The following is a 21,465-nucleotide window of genomic DNA, read 5'->3' on the forward strand; positions in this document are numbered from 1 at the left end:
TTTATGATTGTTGATCTATTGACTAAAGGACTACATCCAAAGACATATACAGAACATATTGTAAGGTTAAGTCTTTTGAATTACCATAGTATTACGATGGATATTTCAGTGGTTGAATAATTGACATTTTACTCATTAAAATTTATTTATGTTATTATATGTTTTTAATTATGGGTGTACAATTTAGTATTTAATCAACAGGGAATGTTTTGACAAGACAAATTATAGAAACTGTTTTGGCATTATGAATTGAATTAGTAAAGGTTATTGATGTGTGGTACATAGAAGGAAATGTGACATTGAAGTCATGTGACTGCTATAATTTACATTTATAATCTAAATTATTTCAGTATTATGCTATATTAATTTTGAGTTTGTTGACTGATTTTATCGTAATCACGTATCAATTTATTTTACCAATAAATATATTTTAATATAATATATATATATATATATCATATTTTTATAATCGATTTTATAGGTCAAGTAGGAAAGTGTTAATTTTAGTAATTAAGTGGATGACTCACTAACCTAATATTTTATTTTTCTTATCTACTTATAATGGTTGAAGCTAACTTAAAAGACGGTTAAAATAATAGATAACCATTGTAAATGAAAAGATATCTTAATAGAGTAGGTAATCTTAAAATAAATTATAAAATTATCATATTTAATGGGTATTAAACTACAATAATTGAAATAGTTATCAACACATTCAATTACTTTGAATGTGCTTTGACCTCTTATTTCATTTATAAAAAGAGCACAAATTTTCCTTGTAAGGTATCTTCTATCAACTAAAATTCTTCATTGTTATACATAATAGTTAAATAGAGATAAGAAGAAAGAGAATTAAGTTTTTTAACAAGAGATCTCTCAATCGCGTTATAACTGCATCGTTTTCGAATGGTATCTAACTCTAATTTTTTAGTACTTTTTTTTCTTAAGATATATTGAATTAATAGAAATTGATTTCTTCATTAAATTTTCTTATAGTTCTACCTTCATATGATATTATTAATATATGGTCAGTTATTAAATATATAGAGATAATCATTATATATAGTTCAAAATTTATTAAAGTTAGTAAGAGTCTAAAAGAGTATGTCCCATGTTATTGATACTTAATTCGAAAAGATCTCTTGAGACAGAGTTAGTTCAATTATAAATAACTTTGTAATAAAATTCGTGAAATTGAGTTAACTAATCTAATTACAAAGTGATATATGTACATATGACATATAATTCATACTTTATTTTTCTCAAAGACATTAGATTATATAAAGAATGTATTGTCTTATAACTATTTATAGAAATATTCACTTATAACATAATTTATAAATGTAAAATTATTTTAAAGTGAATGATTATCAAATCTTGTTATTGTATTACTGACATTGTCCATGGACTTTAAGGTTAATCCCATTTATTTATAATTAAATTTTTTAATAAATTTAATTAGACTTCCTCATGAATGCTTGATTAAAGCCTTTTGCACAATTTTTTCTCTTTTGTCTTCAAAACTAATTAATCAAATTAACTCTTCATCAGAAAAAAAAAAATTGTTTACTTGACTCAATTTATACTAATACATTGTTTAGTTATTATTATTTCATTTAAAAAAAGAAAAAAAAAAAGGAGAGAAAAACGAAATAGAAAAAGAGATGGTGCTATCAGTGAAACGTCACCGTTCCACTGACAGAACAAAGCTTCCGGCGGAAACTTCGTGCTCGGCCTCGGCCTCGGGCTCGTGATCTCTTCACATGGCCGATTTTCAGCAAAGAAGGATGGGATAAATCGAAGGATGGGGAGGATTTCAAACCCATTGCCACTCTGGTGATCATGTTCTGCCTGGAGAAGAGGAAGGAAGCAAGGCACCGGCGGATTTAAAAATTAAAGTCTGAAAAGCCACCGAGATGGAAGTCGAAGAAAGAGAAGAGGCAGACAGACGAAGTTTGGGGAAGAAGCTTTGGGACTATAAAGGGGGAGGAAGAAGAAGAGATGGATCACGGGTGAAAGGGGAAGAAGCAAGAGATCTTTCGGGGAGAGCGGACGGGAGTGTGAAAAACAGAGGAGAAGGGGACCGGGGGAAGAAGCAGGGGAGCCAGAAAGAGAGAGGAGGGTTTTAGGGCATAAAACTCAGAAAAAGACTTGAGAGCAAGAGTAGAGAGTAGAGGGAAGAGGCCTATAATGCTTTTTTTGGGAGGGAATTTTCATTAAAGAAACATATTAGAGGGCAAACCGAGGGAGAGTTTGTGAGAAAAGGGAAAATCAAACAGCGAGGGAAGAAGAAAACGTCCTAATAACCAGAAAAGATTATTACAGCCGTCATTCACTGTAGAATTCCTGCTTTGGCTCTCAGGTAACAACCTTTAAACCTAGAAGCGTTATGAATGAGGATCTTTTGTGAGCTTCAGCTCATATTAGGAATGAATTTTGAAACGGGTGTTGCATGGAATGTTTCTGGTTGGAAATAACAAGTTTTCCTTGTCTAAAACTTGGGTTAAATATCTGTGAACTTGAGTTAAATGTCTCTCTTATCGGATTTTTTATGGACTTGAGTTAAATGAGAGTTTCAAACGAACATGATGATACTTTAATTTCTGTCTTCATATTGTGCATCTTTGGACTGTTGAAAAAAACGTGTAAGGGCAGGATGAGTCTGCTTCACTTGTAGTATTTTGCCTATTTCAGCTTCATATCAATATATTAAACCTGGTGTTCAATGATAAAACCAGTATTTGTGTTTTATAGTTTTTTTTTTCCCTGTCTTTGGCCCGTAAAACCAGTATTTGGATGAGTCTGCCCATGCCACTGATGAGGAAAGTGAAACGTATATGGCCCTGTTGAATGCTGTAGAGTGAATTCTACATTTTGACTTCGATTGCACTAGGGATAATTTGATGTTGTAGGTGCTGATGCTTCTCTTGTCCTGGTAAATTCTCTGTCTGCATCTAACAATAAAAATAAGCATTATATTCAAAAGAAAAAAGAAACAATGAAGAGTAAGCACTCATTAAACATAGTCATAGGTAACTTACTAATGCATGCAAGGGTCGGTTTTTGTTAATGATATGGATTAACAATGATTGGTGGTCAATTTTTTTTAAACTTCCAAATGCGAGAATGAGGACAATTGGATGAGAAAATCTGCTTCTGAATATTCTGCCATGGTGCCCACCTTGATGGAATTTCTGGCCTGTTATAATCTAGTTGAGTCTTTTCTTTTAGAAGAGCATGTCTAGCTTTGGACCACTATCCTTTGCTAAGTATGAGATCTGGTTGCTTGAAAAGCATGCTGTTGAGCCTTGAATTACCCTCCCTCTGGATGACAGAAGGCATGAGAATAGGGAAATACTTTTCACAGTAGGAGGGTATGGCTGTTGGATATAAGGGTGACAATCTGCCAAGTTTTTTTAACTGCTCGCATCTTTTGTTGGTTTAAAGTGGCCTTAAACAGGGGCTTGAATAGGGTCATCCTGTATGTTAATTAAAATATATGCTTTGACTTGCTTTGATTTGGAAGGATTTTATCATTGTTTCTAATTTTCTTGGATAACCCTAACTATTGAAATGAGATTGATTCTTGTTTTCCGATTGCTGCATGGAAAATGTCCTCTTTACACAATATAAATGTTTGATAACCCAATCTGCATAGGAGTAAAGGTAAGAACCCTCAACACTAGGTTCTTTAGATAAGAAGTCTCAACACTATGGGTGACTTCCTTTAGTCTAGTCATGAACGTTTGATATTTTTTTTTGTAGTTATTGTTGTTTTTATTATTATTTTCACATGATAAATATCCTCAGGTTCAACAACTTTCTAAACTTTGTTTATTTCATGCACCTTTAGTTAACTTTTTGATCCTTATGCTGACTTCAAAACCTGCAGTTTTCACTCAGTTTTTCCTTTCTTTTTTCTATTATTTTATTTTGCTGGTGACCTTTAAAAATCAGTTCATCTTCTGGCCAGTTTCTTCCTAGTCTTGCCATTCTTTCTTTTTTTTAATAAGGTGTTTTCAGCCTTCGAAAAAGCATTATTCTGCAATATATTTTCTGCAATGTTTTTAACAGTAAAACACCTTAATAAACTCATTGACATGCACAGCTATGATTCTTGAGTGCTATTTCAATAAAATGATTTTAGTGCAGATCAACAAGCTCTAATTTGGTATAGATTTTCTGTTAAAGAAATCTTTTGTAATTGTTACTATGATTTTGTATTTTTGAGTTATTTAGACCATTTACGTTTATTTAGACATTATAATATTTTACTTTCCTTTTAGTTAGATTTTAAACATTAAAGGAAATATAATGTTTTACATTTCTTCTTTTATTTATTTCTTTACTATTTAAGATTCATTGTGTTATTTATTTTCCTTTTAGGTAGATTTTAAATATTATAAGAATTAAAATTTTTAATTTTACTTTTTTATAATTTTTTTTTTAATTCATTATGCCTTCATCTATATAAAGGCTACTAGCTAGCAACAAAAAGAAGAAGACGATAATGAACTAAAATTCCTTTATTGAGATTTTATTCCCTACCATCTCTCCTTATTTTTGTTCTTTTGATTGTTTTTCTCTCTAATTTATCCCGTTCAATCTACTTGTCCCTATATTTCTTCACCTTTATTCCTAAGCTGGCCTATCTTTGTACTTCTATTCTCTTCCCCATAATTTCTCTATTTCTCTACTTCGTAGAATAATTCTGGTTCTACCATTACTTGTCCTACATCAGTTGGTATAAGAGTCTAACTTCTGCTCCTGTCTTCGTCCACTTTTTTAGACTAAAATTAACCTCAAAGTTTTCCACCATATCATATTGGTCAAATCTGCACCTTATGGTCACCTTCAGAGTAAATCAGTTAAGATCTGCTTAGAGTCCAATAAACTTGTTCCAGTTCATCATACCCGATTACATTTGATGTATTGTACCAAAGTTTTTGGTCCCTATGGGTGCATATATAGTATTGAGATACATCCAAAATGAGTTCATATCCGATATCAATGTATCGGACATGCTTTCTACGCTAAAACTTCTCTCAGTAGTTGTTGCATATATGATAATTGTTATCATTTAAATATTGAGGAAGAAATAGGTTTATACTCAGAAGTTCAGAAAGCATGGGAAGTCTTACAAGAATCAAAAGCTGAGCTTAATAGTAGAAATAACTCTTCTCTTGTGTTAGAAAGAAACACTTGAAGTTCCTTTAGAACCACCAGTAGCAGCTCAAGAGATATTGGTTCCTGTTGAAGTTTTTTCCATTCATGCTGATAATGTTGAGGAACTTCCTCCTTTCAATAATCTTGTTCTACCTCCTGCTATTGAAATGGTTCTCATTCATAATGAATGCATTAAAGAGATTTCTTGGAATGATTTAAGTTTAATTCTTTGGTTTTATGGTTATAAAGAACCTATTAGTTTAGTTAAATCTCAACTTTTCTATGAAAAATATAAAAAATCTTGACTTTTGAAGATTATAAAGAGTATATTCAAGTTTTCCTATCTTGATGCTTTGTCACTTTAAAACTCAAAGTCAGGTCTTTACCAGGTGGAGTAGAATGATGCAAAACAAGAAAATCTTAATTTAGTATAAATATTTTATTAAAGAAATCTTTTGTATTTTTATTAAAATATAAAGTATGAAATATGTATTAGTATAGGCAACAAAGGGGTGCCACCTATTTACAACATTTACAAGTCGATTAATATATCAACAAGTTCCGCTAAATCCTCCATAGAAGTTAGAGAATGATCCCGTAACAAAAAAATTAAAGGTATGGAACCATATATTCTTAAAGATATCAAAACTATTAACATCCTCAATCTCCTCAAAAGCTCTCATATTTCTCTCAATCTAAGCTACCTAAAAGATAGAGAGCGGTATTACAAAAGAAAGAAAGATAAAGAAATCTTTGTAATTATTACTATGATTTTATATTTTTAAATTATTTAGATTATTTAAGTTTATTTAGACATTATAATATTTTAGTTCCCTTTTAGTTATATTTTAAACATTATAGGAATAGGATCTTTTAGGTTTCTTTTTTTATGATTTCCTTTTTTAGTTAAGATTCATTTTGATATTTAGTTTCCTTTTTGGTAGATTTTAAATATTATAAGAATTAGAATTTTTTAATTTATTTTTTATAATTTTTCTTATTCATTTGTAATTTTTTATTCATTTAATATTTTAATTTCTTATTTATTTTCAATATATAAAGGTAGTAGCTACCAACAAAGAGAAAAAGATTACAATGAATGAATAATTCATTTGTTGAAAGTTTATTTCCTATTATCTCTCCTTGTATTTGTTCTTTTGGTTGTTATTCTCTTTAATCTATCCCGTTTTGTCTACTTCTCCCTGTATTTCTTCATCTTTGTCCATAATTTCCTCTGTCCTATCTTTACTTTTCTATTCTCTTCTCTGTATTTTCCTCTATTTCTCTGCTTAGTAGGATAATTCCGGTTTTGCCATTACTTATCGTACATCACATTTCCTTTTAAGCCGGGAAGGCAAATGTGTCATGCATCGTTGGGCTTTGGATGTAGTTATTTTTTTAAAATTTGAGTATCAAAAGATAAAGCCATGTGTTTTTATTTGTGCACCTCATGTTTTTATTGGTTAATGACCATACCATGTAGTTAGTTTGATGGCATTGTAATCAGTAAATGATCTATTGAGTTGAGCATGATTTAGGTTGCTTCTAATTTTTCATGGTTAGTGGCTGCGCCTATTCTGCTTTCTCTGTTGTTTCCAAAAGAAAAAATTCTCTCTCGCTTTATACCGACACTGATTGGAAGGTATAAATAATATGGCAATGATATTAGATGAGCATGTTAACGTAAATAGTTGACTTTTTGGAGGTAGTTGTGACCAGATAGAGACGGCCCCTCCTCCCTCCTCCCCTTTCTGAGTTATCCTCTCTGCTATTATTTGTATGAATGTAATCTCTCCATCCCAAATAAAATTTGTAGTGGTCTTAATTATTTGATTTCATTCTGTCATGGACACTAATCATATATTGCGTGTTGATTAGGACTCAAATAATGCAAGGGAAGTTAGAAACCTAAGTAACTTACAGTTCGTGTGCATGGAGGTGTCTAATACATTTCCACCCTATTGCATTAAATTTTGGTTTTGAGACTAATGTATATTTTTGGCATACATATATATATGTATATTATATAATAAGGTTTGTTGTGATCTTTTAGTTTTTTATTATATTCTCAGAATTTTTGTGTGACAGCTTGCCGACTTTAATGGAGACTTCAGACTTTGCTTCAAGCTGAGAAATAATTGGTGTAGCTTTTAATTTAGGTTATTTACTTTTAAAGCATGTTTAAATTTGTTTTATTATTATTATTATTATTATTATTTTTAATATCTAATTTGGCACTTATATGTATTATTTTTCTTTCTTATTTTGTATATATATATTTGAAACATTCGTTTTGAGAGGTTGAAGGATTACCAAGTGATTTTTGTTTTATATTTTAGGAGACAATTACCCAAGTGAGTTTTTGAAAGTATGATTACAACAAAAGCTAAGGCAATAAAGTAGAGTTTGAAGACTTGTTGCATATAAACGAAAAAGACATACTACCCTAGATTTAATGTTCACCGAGTAGTGCAAGTAGGTTTTCTTAACTTTTTTTTTTCTTTGGCTCAAGATTTTTTTAAAAAGAATACTGAAATTTTTGTATGTAAATATTCTTTCAAAGATATAGTTTCCTCAAAGTTCTTCTGTGAAAATCATTTCAAAAAGTATTTTTGAAATATAACAAAGTTGAAAGGATTAGTTTTCAGAAAATTCAGAAACTTAATTTTTGTCACATGATCATGTGATGGAAAGAATTTCATGATACACCTTCTTCACGTTGAGAAGATGTGACATATTCAATCACATTTTTGTTTTTCAATTTAAAAAAAAAAAAATACGTGCGATATTTCCCGTATTCTTTTCGCATTGTTTTGAAGTATATATAAAGATATAATGTGAAAAAAACTATTTCATGTATCGTCTTCACATTATTTTCTGAATTTTTGCAGCATTTGAAAGATGTAACATGAAGATGCAATGTAGAGCTCACACTAAAAGGAGCAAAAAAGGATTTGCAAATATTGCTATTAGTACAAATCAATTCTCTTTGAAGTACTATGTAAAGGGAAAAACTTCAGAAAAACTTTTGTGAGCTAAACTCTTGAAAGATCAAAGTTTCTCTTTTGTCAAAGATTGGAAAATTCTTAGAAATTCTAAAGTTTCATCTTGTAAATCTTATCTTGGTGAAAAAAAAAAAAAATTCAATTATTTCCTTCTATATTCTTGAGATTTGTACAAAGAGAAGGAGTACTCCTCTCGGGTGATAGTGTTTGGAAAAACACTTGTGTATGATGGAGCTCGAGACCAAATTAACACTTGTGTATTTGTAAAAAGATGTGCGAGAAATACCGTTGGTAGTTAAATATTTGTGGAAAGTACTTGAATGAATAGTGGAGTTTGACACCAAGTAAACAAGCGTTTATATGGATTTGCACAAAATAGTAGAATCACTAAAGTTTGTTGGCATGATGAGATAGAGGCCGGACTTCTCTTAGAATGGGTTTGCAATATCCATCTCTTTCCTTCTCTTTTAAACTTATAGATTGCATTTAATTTTGTAGGCTGTGGATTATTTTTGCTCGTGTAGTTTGTAACGGCCCCAGAAATTTAAATGAAATGTATGTATTAAAAATCTCAAATGCGGAATCGTAATAAAAATTTGATTAACATCCCTTACACAATAACCAAAACGTACTCAAAACATGAAAGAACAAACTAACTAAAAGAGATACTTGAAATAAGAACTATAAATATAACTATGAAGTCTTTAGGCGTCCCCTTCGCCGTCTTCCTGCGGAACGGGTTCGGGAACAATGTCTTCATGATCTGAAATGGTTAAATAAGAAATGAGCTACACCAGCCCAATAAAGATATCACACTATCTCATCGCCATGGAAGTAAAGGTGGGTAGAAAACAAAAATGACCAATGGAGCATAATTTATAACAAACTCGTTTATTAACATAAAAACTTTTACTGTCCACTTACCTCGGTGAGATCCATGAAAACAACATATGAAAGCAATAACATTATCATCATCATGAAATCATATAGACTTTATAACATAACACTCACCACGCCTTTGCATTTCAATCATTAAACAACATATTTTCCTCTTTTACCAGCCTACTAGTATCCATGGGGATCCATAGGGGGTCCCCGTTACCCGTGAACCATTAACATTAATAACCTGATTCCAGGACCGTCCCCGTACCTCGTCCGGTATGGGCGCCAAAACCATGAACCTCAATACCCCGTCCGGTATGAGGGTGAAACGGGCCGTCCCCATACCCCGTCCGGTATGGCGCCAAAATACATAAGGTCTCCATACCCCGTCCAGTATGAGAGACCACGTTCCCGGTAGGGTTCCCTACGGACCCGATCCGTCCACCATCTCCCAGTATATCTAATCAGGCTGTCCACATTATCCCTCTTGCCTTTTTCCTTGATCTCTATCATCCAATCATACACAACATGTAAACCAGTAATTGACACCAAATAAGACAACACAGTATCGGGTTCATCATAATACAAACCATAATAAAAGAAACCATGATTCATGCATACGAGACCATAACATAATTACATCAAACATCATGCTGCATTTAATACTGAAAATTAGATCAACAATAACATACCAACACTGTATCAAACTCGTGCTCCATTGGCAACCCTAATCAATTATACATCTATAAAGTCACAAAATACAGTTTAATTATTTATTTAGCTTTACTACCGTGATAGAAAATAGGGTGAGGGGTCCTTACTTGTTTCGGGGTCTGAATTCGACGCTACAGTGTACCTACAGGCTGTCCCTAATTTTTCTGAATTTTTTTCGAAAAACTGAAACGCACTACCAGTACCTGCACGTGTCCCAAAAGATTCCAAATCAGACTTAGGGCCCCTTTCGGCCAATATCAGAATTCCGGCACAGCGGCTCCGCCGTGCTCCGGCACAAGCAGTGGCGATCCACATCGGGTTGGCCATTTTCGGCTGAATTCGGCCACATTTGCATCGGTCCCTGCGATAAAACAACTCTATGGCCCTCGGGGGGCCAAAAAATCACGAAAAACCTAGACTTACCGGCGGTGGTGCTCTCGAGTGCGGCGGCTCTTCCGGCGTGAGTCGCGTTTTGATGTTTGGCTCTGATCAACCTGTAGAGAAAAGAACGGTGATCACAGTGGTATAAAATTTGCATCGAATGGAGGCCGGGAAGGGCCTCATCGGAGGCAAAAACAGAGGGGGGTCGCGGCGGCGCCGCTGGACTTCAGCTGGGTTTTCCGGCCGTTTGGCGGGTGGTTTGGCTCCGGTTTGGCCATAGGCAGACTCAGCATTGAAAAACGAGCCAGGGAGAGAAAATTTACCTCGATCAGCGATTAGAAACTTCCCCGGTGCGGCGGTGGATGGCGACGGCCGGCTCCTCCGGCGTCTGGTTCTTCTTCTCCAACGAGGCACTGGCGGCTAGGGTTTTGTGGTCAAGTGTGGGTGGGGTTATTTATATCATTTGCCTTTTAATCTCAACCGTTCATCAAGATTAAATCTGGACCGTCCGATTGTGATTTAATTGGGATTAAATCTAGACCGTCCGTGTCTGATTGAATCTGGATCGTCCGTATGCGTGAATTTGGGTCGTCCGTGCGCACGTTTGATCTGGGCCCTCCGTGCACGCGGGAATGAATCTGGGCCGTCCGATCGCGCGCATGCGGATCGCCCACGTGGCCCATCCCGTGTCAGCACTTCCTTGTCACGCGGCGTGTCCTGGTTGGCCGGAGCTGCTGACGTGTCACAACTTTTTTAAATTGCGTTTTGACTCCCGGTTTCTGATTTTCTTTTCAAAAACACTCCTATAATCTAAATTTTCACCTATTTTTTTCAAAATTAATTTCAATTAAATCTAAATAATATTTTTACCCAATTTTATAATTTTTATTATTTTTATTTTCATTAAATTAAATTAAATTAAATAAAAATATAAAAAATTCAAATACAAAATAAAAAAAAAAAAGAATAAAATTAAAAATACTTGGGTGTTACTTTCCTTTTTCCAATGAATTTATTGTCATAGCATTTATTATTTGTTGTTAGAACACATTTAAGAGATTGTTCATCTTTTTAAGCATTTATTACTTTGTTGAGTTGTGTTAATGGGATGTAAAATTAATGAATCGGTAGTTTGACAAAATAAAAAAAATCATGGTATTGAAAACCATAATTCAACTAGTAAAAAATGTATTAAAAAAATTTGTAAAAAAATTATATTAAAAATTTAGTTTTAAAGTTTATCCGAATATTCTCTTTTTTTTTTGTAAAATTAGTTGTCTTGATTGCACATGGGACGTGTCCCCTCCAAAGAATCTATACAACTGTCATAAAACAATTAGTATAACCTAACACCACTCAATTCTTTTTCCAATATCTATACATCCATCAAACATGTTTCCCCACTTCCACATTTACATACTATTTTATCTTTTTAATTAAGATTTATTAGTTATAATTTGTATGACATTCATATCTTTTTAAGGGATAACAAGAATAATTATTTTTGAGTTTAAACTTAAAGTTTAAAATAGTTGGAAATTTAACCAACTCAATATCTCTTGTTTAAAATAGTTGTGATATAATTAATTAACAGCACATATATAAAAATCAAATATATATATATATATATATATATGAGCCATTAATTAATCAATCTCTACATCTAACTAATTATACATAAAAACAAAATAAAAATCTAAACAGCAGCTAGTTGGTGATTCTGATGAGAAGTTTCTTCATGATCTGACAAACCCAGATGATGAATCTTAAGTGGTGTAGAAATGGAAGGTTGCATCATTGTCATCTGCTTTTGAAGGAAAGAACAATATGTATGAAATGTGTTTGGAGTCACATTTAAGTAGAACCCTAAACCAAAAAGAAAATCCACTTCAAGAAAGTTCATCTCTCTTGTGCTGATTCCTCCTACTTTTGCGTAGTATGCATTATTGTAATACCTGAAATTTCCACCACCATATATATACATAGCTTAAATTTACCAAATATTTCATATAATGATTTGTAATTATATGACCCCAAATGGTTATTAGAGATAAATTTCTTCAAAATTTCAGCCATTAAAAAAAGCATCAAGAGAAGAAACTGGGTTTGATTAATTTCTAGAAAATCAGAAATTTCAAATTAAGATAGATCTATACCAAACATATATATAATTTGTTTTCTCACATAAATCTCAAAGGTCACTATTGTGCTCTCTCCCTCTACTCCAAAAAGAATCAGCAGAAACCAAATTCAAGAACTATAATCTCAATTACTTACATATCATCCATGAACTTAGCAGCCACCATGACACTGGTAATAAGCAAGCGATGAATGTTGAAAGAATTGATAGGAAAGGAAGGTTGAGTTTGAGCAAATCGATCGAGATAAACGTACGCAACGACGAAGCAAGACTGGCTACAATTTGCATATTTAAAGATTCTCTCCATGTAATTATGAATCGAGATGGTTGGTCGCGTTAAGCCATGGAACACAGACATCTTCTGAGCTTCAAATCCACACCTCATATCATTTGATTCTGCAACTCTTTCCAGCAAACAAGACAGAAACTCGATCACTTTTGGAATTGCACTAGTTTCTTTCTCTATCATTTCCTCCATTGATGAAAGCCCAAATAATTGTTCTTTGAAGCTTGCTTTCAAAATGCTCATGTTATGTGTGTATAATATATATGTGTGTGTGTGTGTGAGGCTTTACTTTTAGTACATGACAGAAGGAAACAAGTAATAACAAGTTGGTTTTTTTTTTTTTTTAATACATATATACAAATTTAAATTTTTTGACTACGACTTGAGAATGGGTTTTATGTCAATGAATTAAAGATATCATTTTATGCTATTACGATCAAAATTTAAATTCTAATAGTTACTGAATTAAAGATGTGTAAAAGTTGTTAAAAAGTAGTTTTATGTTTTTGGATAAAAATTTAAGTAGATAAAGAAGTTATATAGTGTGTATGTATGTATATATATATAAAAAAAAAGATTAAATTATAATTAAGCAGAAAATTCTTTATTTAAGTGGGGACTAAACAAAAAGGTTTTGAGTAATGATGATTAAAAATTCAAAATTAAGTTAAAGAAACATAGTTTGACGGAGCAGTAGGTTCTTGAGGGAATGCCATAACCATCATCATGTGGGGAGAAGAGTTTTGTAATTTGTGGGGCCCACTTTTTGAGACTGATCTTTGCTATGTGTTTTTTTTTTTTTTTGTGTGTGTGTGTGTGTGTGTGAATCTGTTACCCATTAGAATTAGACTTCTTTATTTATTTTATTATTTTGCAGAAGGACATAACATGGATGTTGTTTTGGGATGCATAAATTATATTTATACGTATAATTAAGCTGCTGTATGTTTTTGCATGCTGCTACCTTCCTCCCCCCTTTTTCTTTTTTCTTTCTCTCCCTTTATGGAAAGAAGACACCAAATTATTAGAGATCTGGTGGTGTGTTGGGTTCAAGATTGGGACGTGTGACCAGGTTTTGTGCAAAGTATATTATGTTAAATATTATATAATATATAAAATTGATATTCATAAAATTGTACCCTTTTCTAATCTAAGAAAAAAAAAAAAAAAAAACTTTTGCTAAAAAGGAAAGAAACGTGGAAGGCTTGAGTTTGACAGATATTTTCATGCTAAAAATCCATGAACAAAATTAGAATATGTAACTTTCATAAGTATTCGTAAAAAGTAAAAGGTTTCAATCCTCTCGCAATTAACACAGACTGTTATTTTTGGCAGAGGCTTAAAACTGATTTAGTTTTTCATCCATTATATAAATTAATTAATCTACTATGTTAATTTCTAGTACTGGAGATTAAATTAAAAGTTTTTATCTTTAATAAATTAATATTATTAGAAGGGTAAAAGAAATTTAATTAATTGGATGTTAGGCCCAAATTAATACGGTCAAAGAAAATGTTTTTGCTCCTGAGTTATATATAGTTTATTTTGATTAAATCTACACTTTGAGGTATTAATTAATTTTTTTTTTTTAAAAAAAAAAAAGACTTTTGCAGTGAGCTTTTTATGACCTTTAATGGCAGCATTCTTCGTAATTAAAAAAGGCTGAGGCAAATATACAACTATCTTGAAAACCATCGATATCACAACAACCTGGTTTCTTTCTATCACATAAGTTTTTTTTTTTATATCCATTTTACAAACATTATTCAAAATGCCACTTTTCACATTTTTTATATATATATATATTTTATTTAGTTTCATATCAAAATATATATTAAAATTCACACACTTTTATTTATTCAAACTAATGTTTTTTTTAATTTAAAAAAAGTATTAAATGTGAACATACTAAATAAAATAATCTAATTACATTCTATACAAGTTCATATTTAAGTCGGTTCGTAACGTGCATCTGTAGCGCCCTGGAAATTGAAGGGAAAAAAAAAAGGGGGGGGGGGGCACGTCAGCAGCCACGTTATCAGACCAAATCAGCAGTCCCGGCTAACCAGGACCTGCCACGTGGCAAAACCACGTCGACCGGGGACGGGCCACGTTGGCGATCCGCGTACACGCGATCGGACGGCCCAGATCAAGCGTGCGTACGGACAGCCCAGATGAAATCGCACGGACGGCCCAGATTTAATCAAAAAACGGACGACCCAGATTAAAACAAAATGGACGGCTGAGATCAAAAGGCAAAAGGGTATAAATAAAACCCCCACACCAGACCACAAAAACCCTAGCCGCCTGCCCTCGCCGGAGACGCCGGCCGCCGCCACCCGCCGCCGCACCGGGGAGATTTCCGACCGCCGATCGAGGTAAATTTCATACCCCCGACTCATTTTTCCACGCTGATTTCTCCTGTGGCCAAATCGAAGCCAAAATCCCGGCCAAACGGCCGGAAAACACGGCCGAAACCCAGCGGCGCCGCGGCGCCCCTTCTCGGTTTTTGCCTCCGATGAGGCCCTTCCCGGCCTCCGTTTGATGCAATTTTTATTTCATCGTGATCACCATTCTTTTCTCTACAGGTTGATCGGAGCCGAATCACCAAAACATGAATTTCACCGGAGAGCCGCCGCACCCGAGAGCACCGCCGCCGGTAAGCTTTGGTTTTCCGTAATTTTTTGGCCCCCCGAGGGCCCTAGGGTTGTTTTATCTCAAGGATCGATGCAAATGTGGCCGAATTCAGCCGAAAACGGCCAAACCGAGGCGAATCGCCGCCGCAAGCGGCGACGCCGTCGCCGGAGCACGGCGGAGCCGCCGTGCCGAAATTGCGATATTGGCCAAAAAGGGGCCCTGGGCCTAATTTGGGATTTTTTGGAACACGTGCAGGTACCAATAGTGCGTTTCAGTTCCCCAAAAAAAATTCAGAAAAAATTAGGGACAGCCTGTAGGCGCACTGTGAAGCCGTGTTCGGACCCCGAAACGAGTAAGGACCCCTCACCCTATTTCCTATCACGGTATTAAAGTTCAATAAATGATAAAACGGTATTTCATGAATCAACGAATGTGTGAAATTGCTTAAGGTCGCTAATGGAGCCCAAGTCTAGTGTGTTTGTCGGTTAACTGTTATTTGGCCTGTTTTACAGTTTTAAATGCAGTATGAGGTTTGACGTTTTCATTTTATAGTTTCGTGTGCATATTTTACTGTTTTACTGATTATGGATTGAATGACTGGGATATTGATGCTGTATGTTGTCTGTTTGGCATAAATTACCGTTTTGCTTGTTTGTATGTGGATTAATGATGCTGACTGAGGAAAAAGAGAATGAAAGATTATGTAAATGGGTAATTGTATAATGTGGTCAGCCTGACTAGATATCCTGGGAGATGGTGGACGGACCAGGTCCGTAGGGAACCCTACCGGGATCGTGGTCTCCCATACCGGATGGGGTATGGAGATCTTATGTGTTTTGGCGCCCATACCGGACGGGGTATGGGGACGGCCCGTTTCACCCTCATACCGGACGGGGTAATGAGGTTTATAGTTTTGGCACCCATACCGGACGGGGTATGGGGACGGCCCTGGAATCTGATTTCAAGTGTTAAGGGTTAACGGGTAGCGGGACCCCTATGGATCCCCATGGATACTAGTGGGCTGGTAAATGAGGAAAATATGTTGTGTAACGATTGAATTACAAAAGGCTTGATAAGTATTATGTTATACAGTTCATATATGATTTCATGATGATGATAATGTTATTGCTTTCGTATACTGTTTTATGAATTTCACCGAGGTAAGTGGATGGTGAAGGATTTATTATTGATAAAAGAATTTGTTGTAAATTATGCTCCATTGGTCTTTTTGTGTTTTCTACCCACCTTTACCTCCATGATGGTGAGATATCTTGATGTCCACTGGGCTAGTGTAGCTCATTCCTTATTTAATCATTTCAGATCAGGAAGACATCGTTCCCGAGCTGGTTCCGCAGGAGGACGACGAAGTGGACGCCTAAAGACTCCATAGTCATATTCGTAGCTTTTACTTTTAAGTTTCTCCTTTAGGTAGTTTGATTTTTTATATTTTGTGAGCACGTTTTTGGTTTTAGTGTAAGGGATGTTAATCGAATTTTTGACTTCGCTTCCGCATTTGATATTTTTAATATACATTTCATTTTAAATTTTCGAGAGCCGTTACAGCATCTACAATTTTTTTTTTAACTCATTGTGTTTGATAAGCTATCCATGATGCAATTATCATCATCATTAACCAATTAATAAACTTAAAATTATAAGTATTATTCCTCTAAATAATAAAAACATTATATAAAACATTTAAAAAATGTTAAAATTTTCTAAGTAAATAAAACTTAAATTTTCATTAACTTCACTAACTCATAATTTAATAATTTAAAGTATTTTTAAATAGATTTATATCTAAATTAATTTTTTAAAAAAAATAATTTATCACTATCTAAAAGATAAATTTAAATTAAATCTTCTAACAAATAAATTCTCACTGATATTTAAAACATAAACATGAACTAAATCTGATTAAAGAAAATTTTTTATTTATATTTAAATTAATAAATAAAATAAATTATAATTTCTACATTAATTTTTAACTAAAAAAAATAGTTAATGCTTCAATAAATTCCAAAAAAGAAAAAAAATTAAGCTCCAGCAAAAAAATTGAAAATTCTTAATTAAAATTAATCCACAAATGTTTTAAAGGACATGTAGTATGTATAAGAAAGTCTAATAGAATACCTACTATCATTATAAACATTGACTTTCCAATGGAATGACTTAAGCTTTCTCAAAAGAAAACAAAATAATGTTGGAAAAGAAAAGAATTATGATAAGATCAGAAGGAATCCCAAGTATGCCCAATAAAAGAACGTGCAGCTGGGAAACAATCAAAGCAGTTTCAACACCTCCACAATCTCCCCGCAACGACTGCATCCTACATTTTCACTAGCATATGTATTTCATTTTTCACATATTTAAATTTAGCTCTTTAATCTTAGGAAGTAACGAGTAGGAATTTTTGTATTTAAAGCACATCATCATCATGAATAAAATAAAGTAGAATTTTGCAAATTAATTTGTGGTATTTCTCGCCCAAATGAGAAAAACTTTTTTACTTACCAGTATCTGATCAGGAAATATCAATTGGTGTCAGAGCTAGGTCGAAATGGCCTCCAACAAAGAACACATTGAGAATATGAAAACGGGTCTTGTCACCTTGCAGGACAACTTTAGTCGGTTGGAAATTGGAATAGCCGACAAACTTCGTATGATTGAGAATTCCCTCAAGCGGCTCACAGACCCAGTTGCTTTCAACTGTGAAGGCTTCAGTAGCAACTAGACCCCTCACCCGAGCAAGTCGTGCCTGAGTTGCGAGGATGGCGCCGAATGCACAGACGGATGTTGTTAGCCCTTCTACTTTAAAATTGTCAAACTCGACTTTCCCACGTATGTTAGCAATGACCTGACGAAGTGGTTTAACTGCATAAAGTAGTTCTTCGAGCACAAGAGCACCGCCACATATCAAAAGGTAGTGCTAGCATCGTACCACCTAGAAGGCAAAACCAACCAGTGGTGGCAATAGCTTCGTTGGTTCTGCGAGGAAGAAGATAAAGATATTACTTGGGTTGTGTTTGAAGAGGAGCTTTGGGCTAAGTTTAGGTCGACTAAGAGTGAAGACTTTAACAAAGCCTTGTCCAGAGTAAAGCATACTAGCCCATTACATAAATATTAAAAAGAGTTTGAACAACAAGGTAACCAAGTTCAAGGATGGACGCAGAAGGCCTTGGTGGAGACTTTGATCAATGGGCTTAAGCTCGAAATAGTAGATGAGTTCAGGATGTTTTGCCCCAAGTCCTTGAAGAAAGTGATTAGTTTGACCCATATAAGAGAAGACCAATTGAACTGGCAATGCCGGTTTAACTAATCCGGGTGAGTTGGGACCACTCAACCATCTCAAGCATAAGCAGCTTAAACGTCACAAAACATCTTGGCACCTTCTGTTGCCACCAAAAAACTCTCGTTGGACGAAATGCAAAGGGTTATGCTTCAACTACGATGAGAAATTTACAATTAGACATAAATGTCATCGAACATAAATTTTGTTAATGGAAGGCGACGAAGAAGAAGAAGAAGATGTCGAGCTCGTTGAAGCTTGGATAAAGGGAGAACCTAAGAAGCTTGAGAACAAGGTTCCTAAAGGATGAGGCAATGGTAAAATCAAAAGGAATCTCAAGTATGCCTAGTAAAAGAACGTGCAGCTACGAAACAATCAAAGCTGTTCCAGTACCTCCACGATCTCTGCATAACTACTGCATCCCATATTTTCATCAGCATTTATTTTATACATGTTTAAATTTAGCTCCTTAACCTTAAAAAGTTGCGAGTAAGAATATTTGCATTTAAAGCACATCAGCATCATGAATAAAATGAAGTAAAATTTTGTAAATTAATCTGTGGTGTTTCTCGCCCAAAAAAAAATTTTCTTACATACTTACTAACATCTTATCAGGACCTATCAATTGGTATCAGAACTAGATCCAAATGGCCTCCAACAAAGAACACATTAAGAATCTAAAAATGAGTCTCAGAACCTTACAGGACAACTTTAGTTTGTAAGAAACAGGAATAGCCGACAAACATCGTATGATTGAGGATTCTTTCAAGTAGCTAACAGACGCAGTCATTTCCAACTGTAAAGACTCCAACAGTATATTTTTTGTATTATTTTTATTTTTATTTTTATTTTTGTATTTGAACTTTTTAGATTTTAATTTAATTTAATTTAATTTAATGAAAATAAAAATAAAAATAATGATAAAATTAGGTAAAATTATTATTTGAATTTAATTGAAATTGATTTTGGGAAAAAAGGGTGAAAATTTAGATTCTGGAGGTGTTTTTGAAAAAAAATCAGAAACCGGGGGTCAAAATACAATTTGAAAAAGTTGTGTCACGTCAGCAGCCCCGGCCAACCAGGACACGTCGCGTGGCAAGGAAACACTGACACGGGATGGGCCACGTGGGCAATCCGCGTGCGCGCGATCGAACGGCACTGATCCGTTCCCGTGCGCACGGACGGCCCAGATTTCACACGTACGGATGGCCCAGATTCAATCAGGCACGGACGGCCCAGATCGCATCGCGATGGATGACCCAGATTTAATCCCAAATAAATCGCGATCGGACGGTTCAGATTTAATCTTGATGGACGGTTGAGATTAAAAGGTAAATGGTATAAATAACCCCACCCACACCTGACCACAAAACCCTAGCCGCCAGTGCCTCACCGGAGAAGAAGAACCAGACGCCGGAGGAGCCGGCCGCCACCACCCGCCACCGTACCGGAGAATTTTTTGACCGCCAATCGAGGTAAATTTTCTCCAATTGGCTTGTTTTTCGATACTGAATCCGCCTATGCCCAAATCGGAGCCAAACCATCGGCAAATCGGCCAGAAAACCCCGCCGAAGTCCGGCGCCACCGCCGCGACTCCCCTCTATTTTTGCCTCTGATGAGGCCCTTCCCGGCCTCCGTTTGATGCAAATTTTATACTACTGTGATCACCGTTCTTTTCTCTACAGGTTGATCAGAGCCAAACATCAAAATGCGACTCACGCCGGAGGAGCCGCCGCACCCGAGAGCACCGCCGCCGGTAAGTCTCGGTTTTTCATGATTTTTTGGCCCACCGAGGGCCCTAGGGTTGTTTTATCGCAGGGACCAATGCAAGTTTGGCCGAATTCGGTCGAAAACAGCCAAAAATGGCCAACTCGAGGTGGATCACCGCCGCAGGCGGTGGCGCTGTCGCCGGAGCACGGCGGAGCCGTAGTGCCGGAATTCTGATATTGGTCGAAAGGGGCCCTAGGTCTTATTTGGGATTCTTTTGGACACGTGCAGGTACCGGTAGTGCGTTTCAGTTTTTCGAGAAAAAATTCAGGAAAATTAGGGACGGCCCGTAGGAGCATTGTAGAGCCGATTTTAGGCCCCGAAAAACGTAATGACCCCTCACCCTATTTCCTATCACGGTATTAAAGCTTAATAAATAATTAAACGGTATTTTGTGACTTTATATATGTGAAATTGATTAAGGTTGCCAATGGAGCCCAAATCTGGTACATTGTTGGTCAGTTGTCGTTTGATCTATTTTTCAGTATTAAATGCAACATGATGTTTGATGTATTTATTTTATGGTCTCGTATGCATGAATTATGGTTTCTTTTATTATGGTTGGTATTATAGTGAACCCGATACTGTGTTGTCTTGTTTGGTGTCAATTACTAGTTTATATGGTTGTGTATGATTGGATGATTGAGACCAAGAAAAAGGACAAAAAGGTTATGTGAATTGATGAGTGGATAATGTGGACAGCCTGACTAGATATCTTGAGAGATGGTGGGCGGACCGGGTCCGTAGGAAACCCTACCAGGAACGTGGTCTCTCATACCAGATGGGGTATGGAGACCTTATGTGTTTTGGTACCCATACCGCACGGGGTATGGGGACGGCCCTAAAATCAGGTTGTAAATGTTAATGGTTCATGTGTAGCGGGGACCCCCTATGGATCCCCATAGATGCTAGTAGGCTGGTTAAAGAAGAAATCTATTTTCTGATGATTAAAATGTAAAGGTATGATATGTGTTATGTTATAAAGTGTGTGTAATTTCAAAATTTTATGATGATTATCATGTTATTGTTTTCATAGGTTATTTTCACGAATCTCACCGAGATAAGTAGACAGTAAAGGTTTTTATGTTAATAAATGAGTTTGTTATAAATTATGCTCCATTGGTTGTTTTTGTTTTCTACCAACCTTTACTCCTGTGGCAATGAGATAGTGTGATGTCTTTATTGGGCTAGTGTAGCT

At 34.9% G+C, this 21,465-nt stretch overlaps 1 protein-coding gene and 1 long non-coding RNA gene across 2 annotated transcripts; one reads left to right on the top strand and one right to left on the bottom strand.

Moving 5' to 3' along the window:
- Window positions 1-1,578: 1,578 nt before the first annotated feature.
- Window positions 1,579-7,495, top strand: LOC148253770 (uncharacterized). The gene is made up of 2 exons (XR_015819109.1): window positions 1,579-2,362; window positions 7,255-7,495. It is a non-coding gene; the product is annotated as an uncharacterized LOC148253770 (long non-coding RNA).
- Window positions 7,496-11,748: 4,253 nt separating this feature from the next.
- CYCP4;1 (cyclin p4;1) lies at window positions 11,749-12,875 on the bottom strand. The gene is made up of 2 exons (XM_022044356.2): window positions 12,426-12,875; window positions 11,749-12,103 (listed from the first exon to the last, which is right to left on the bottom strand). The coding sequence occupies exons 1-2, from the start codon at window positions 12,815-12,817 to the stop codon at window positions 11,845-11,847; spliced, it is 651 nt and encodes a 216-aa protein (XP_021900048.2). The 5' UTR covers window positions 12,818-12,875; the 3' UTR covers window positions 11,749-11,844.
- Between the last annotated feature and the right edge of the window lie 8,590 nt (window positions 12,876-21,465).

Source organism: Carica papaya, chromosome 5 (genome assembly GCF_054855325.1).
Source record: "Carica papaya isolate Zhongbai chromosome 5, ASM5485532v1, whole genome shotgun sequence".
NCBI lineage: Eukaryota > Viridiplantae > Streptophyta > Magnoliopsida > Brassicales > Caricaceae > Carica > Carica papaya.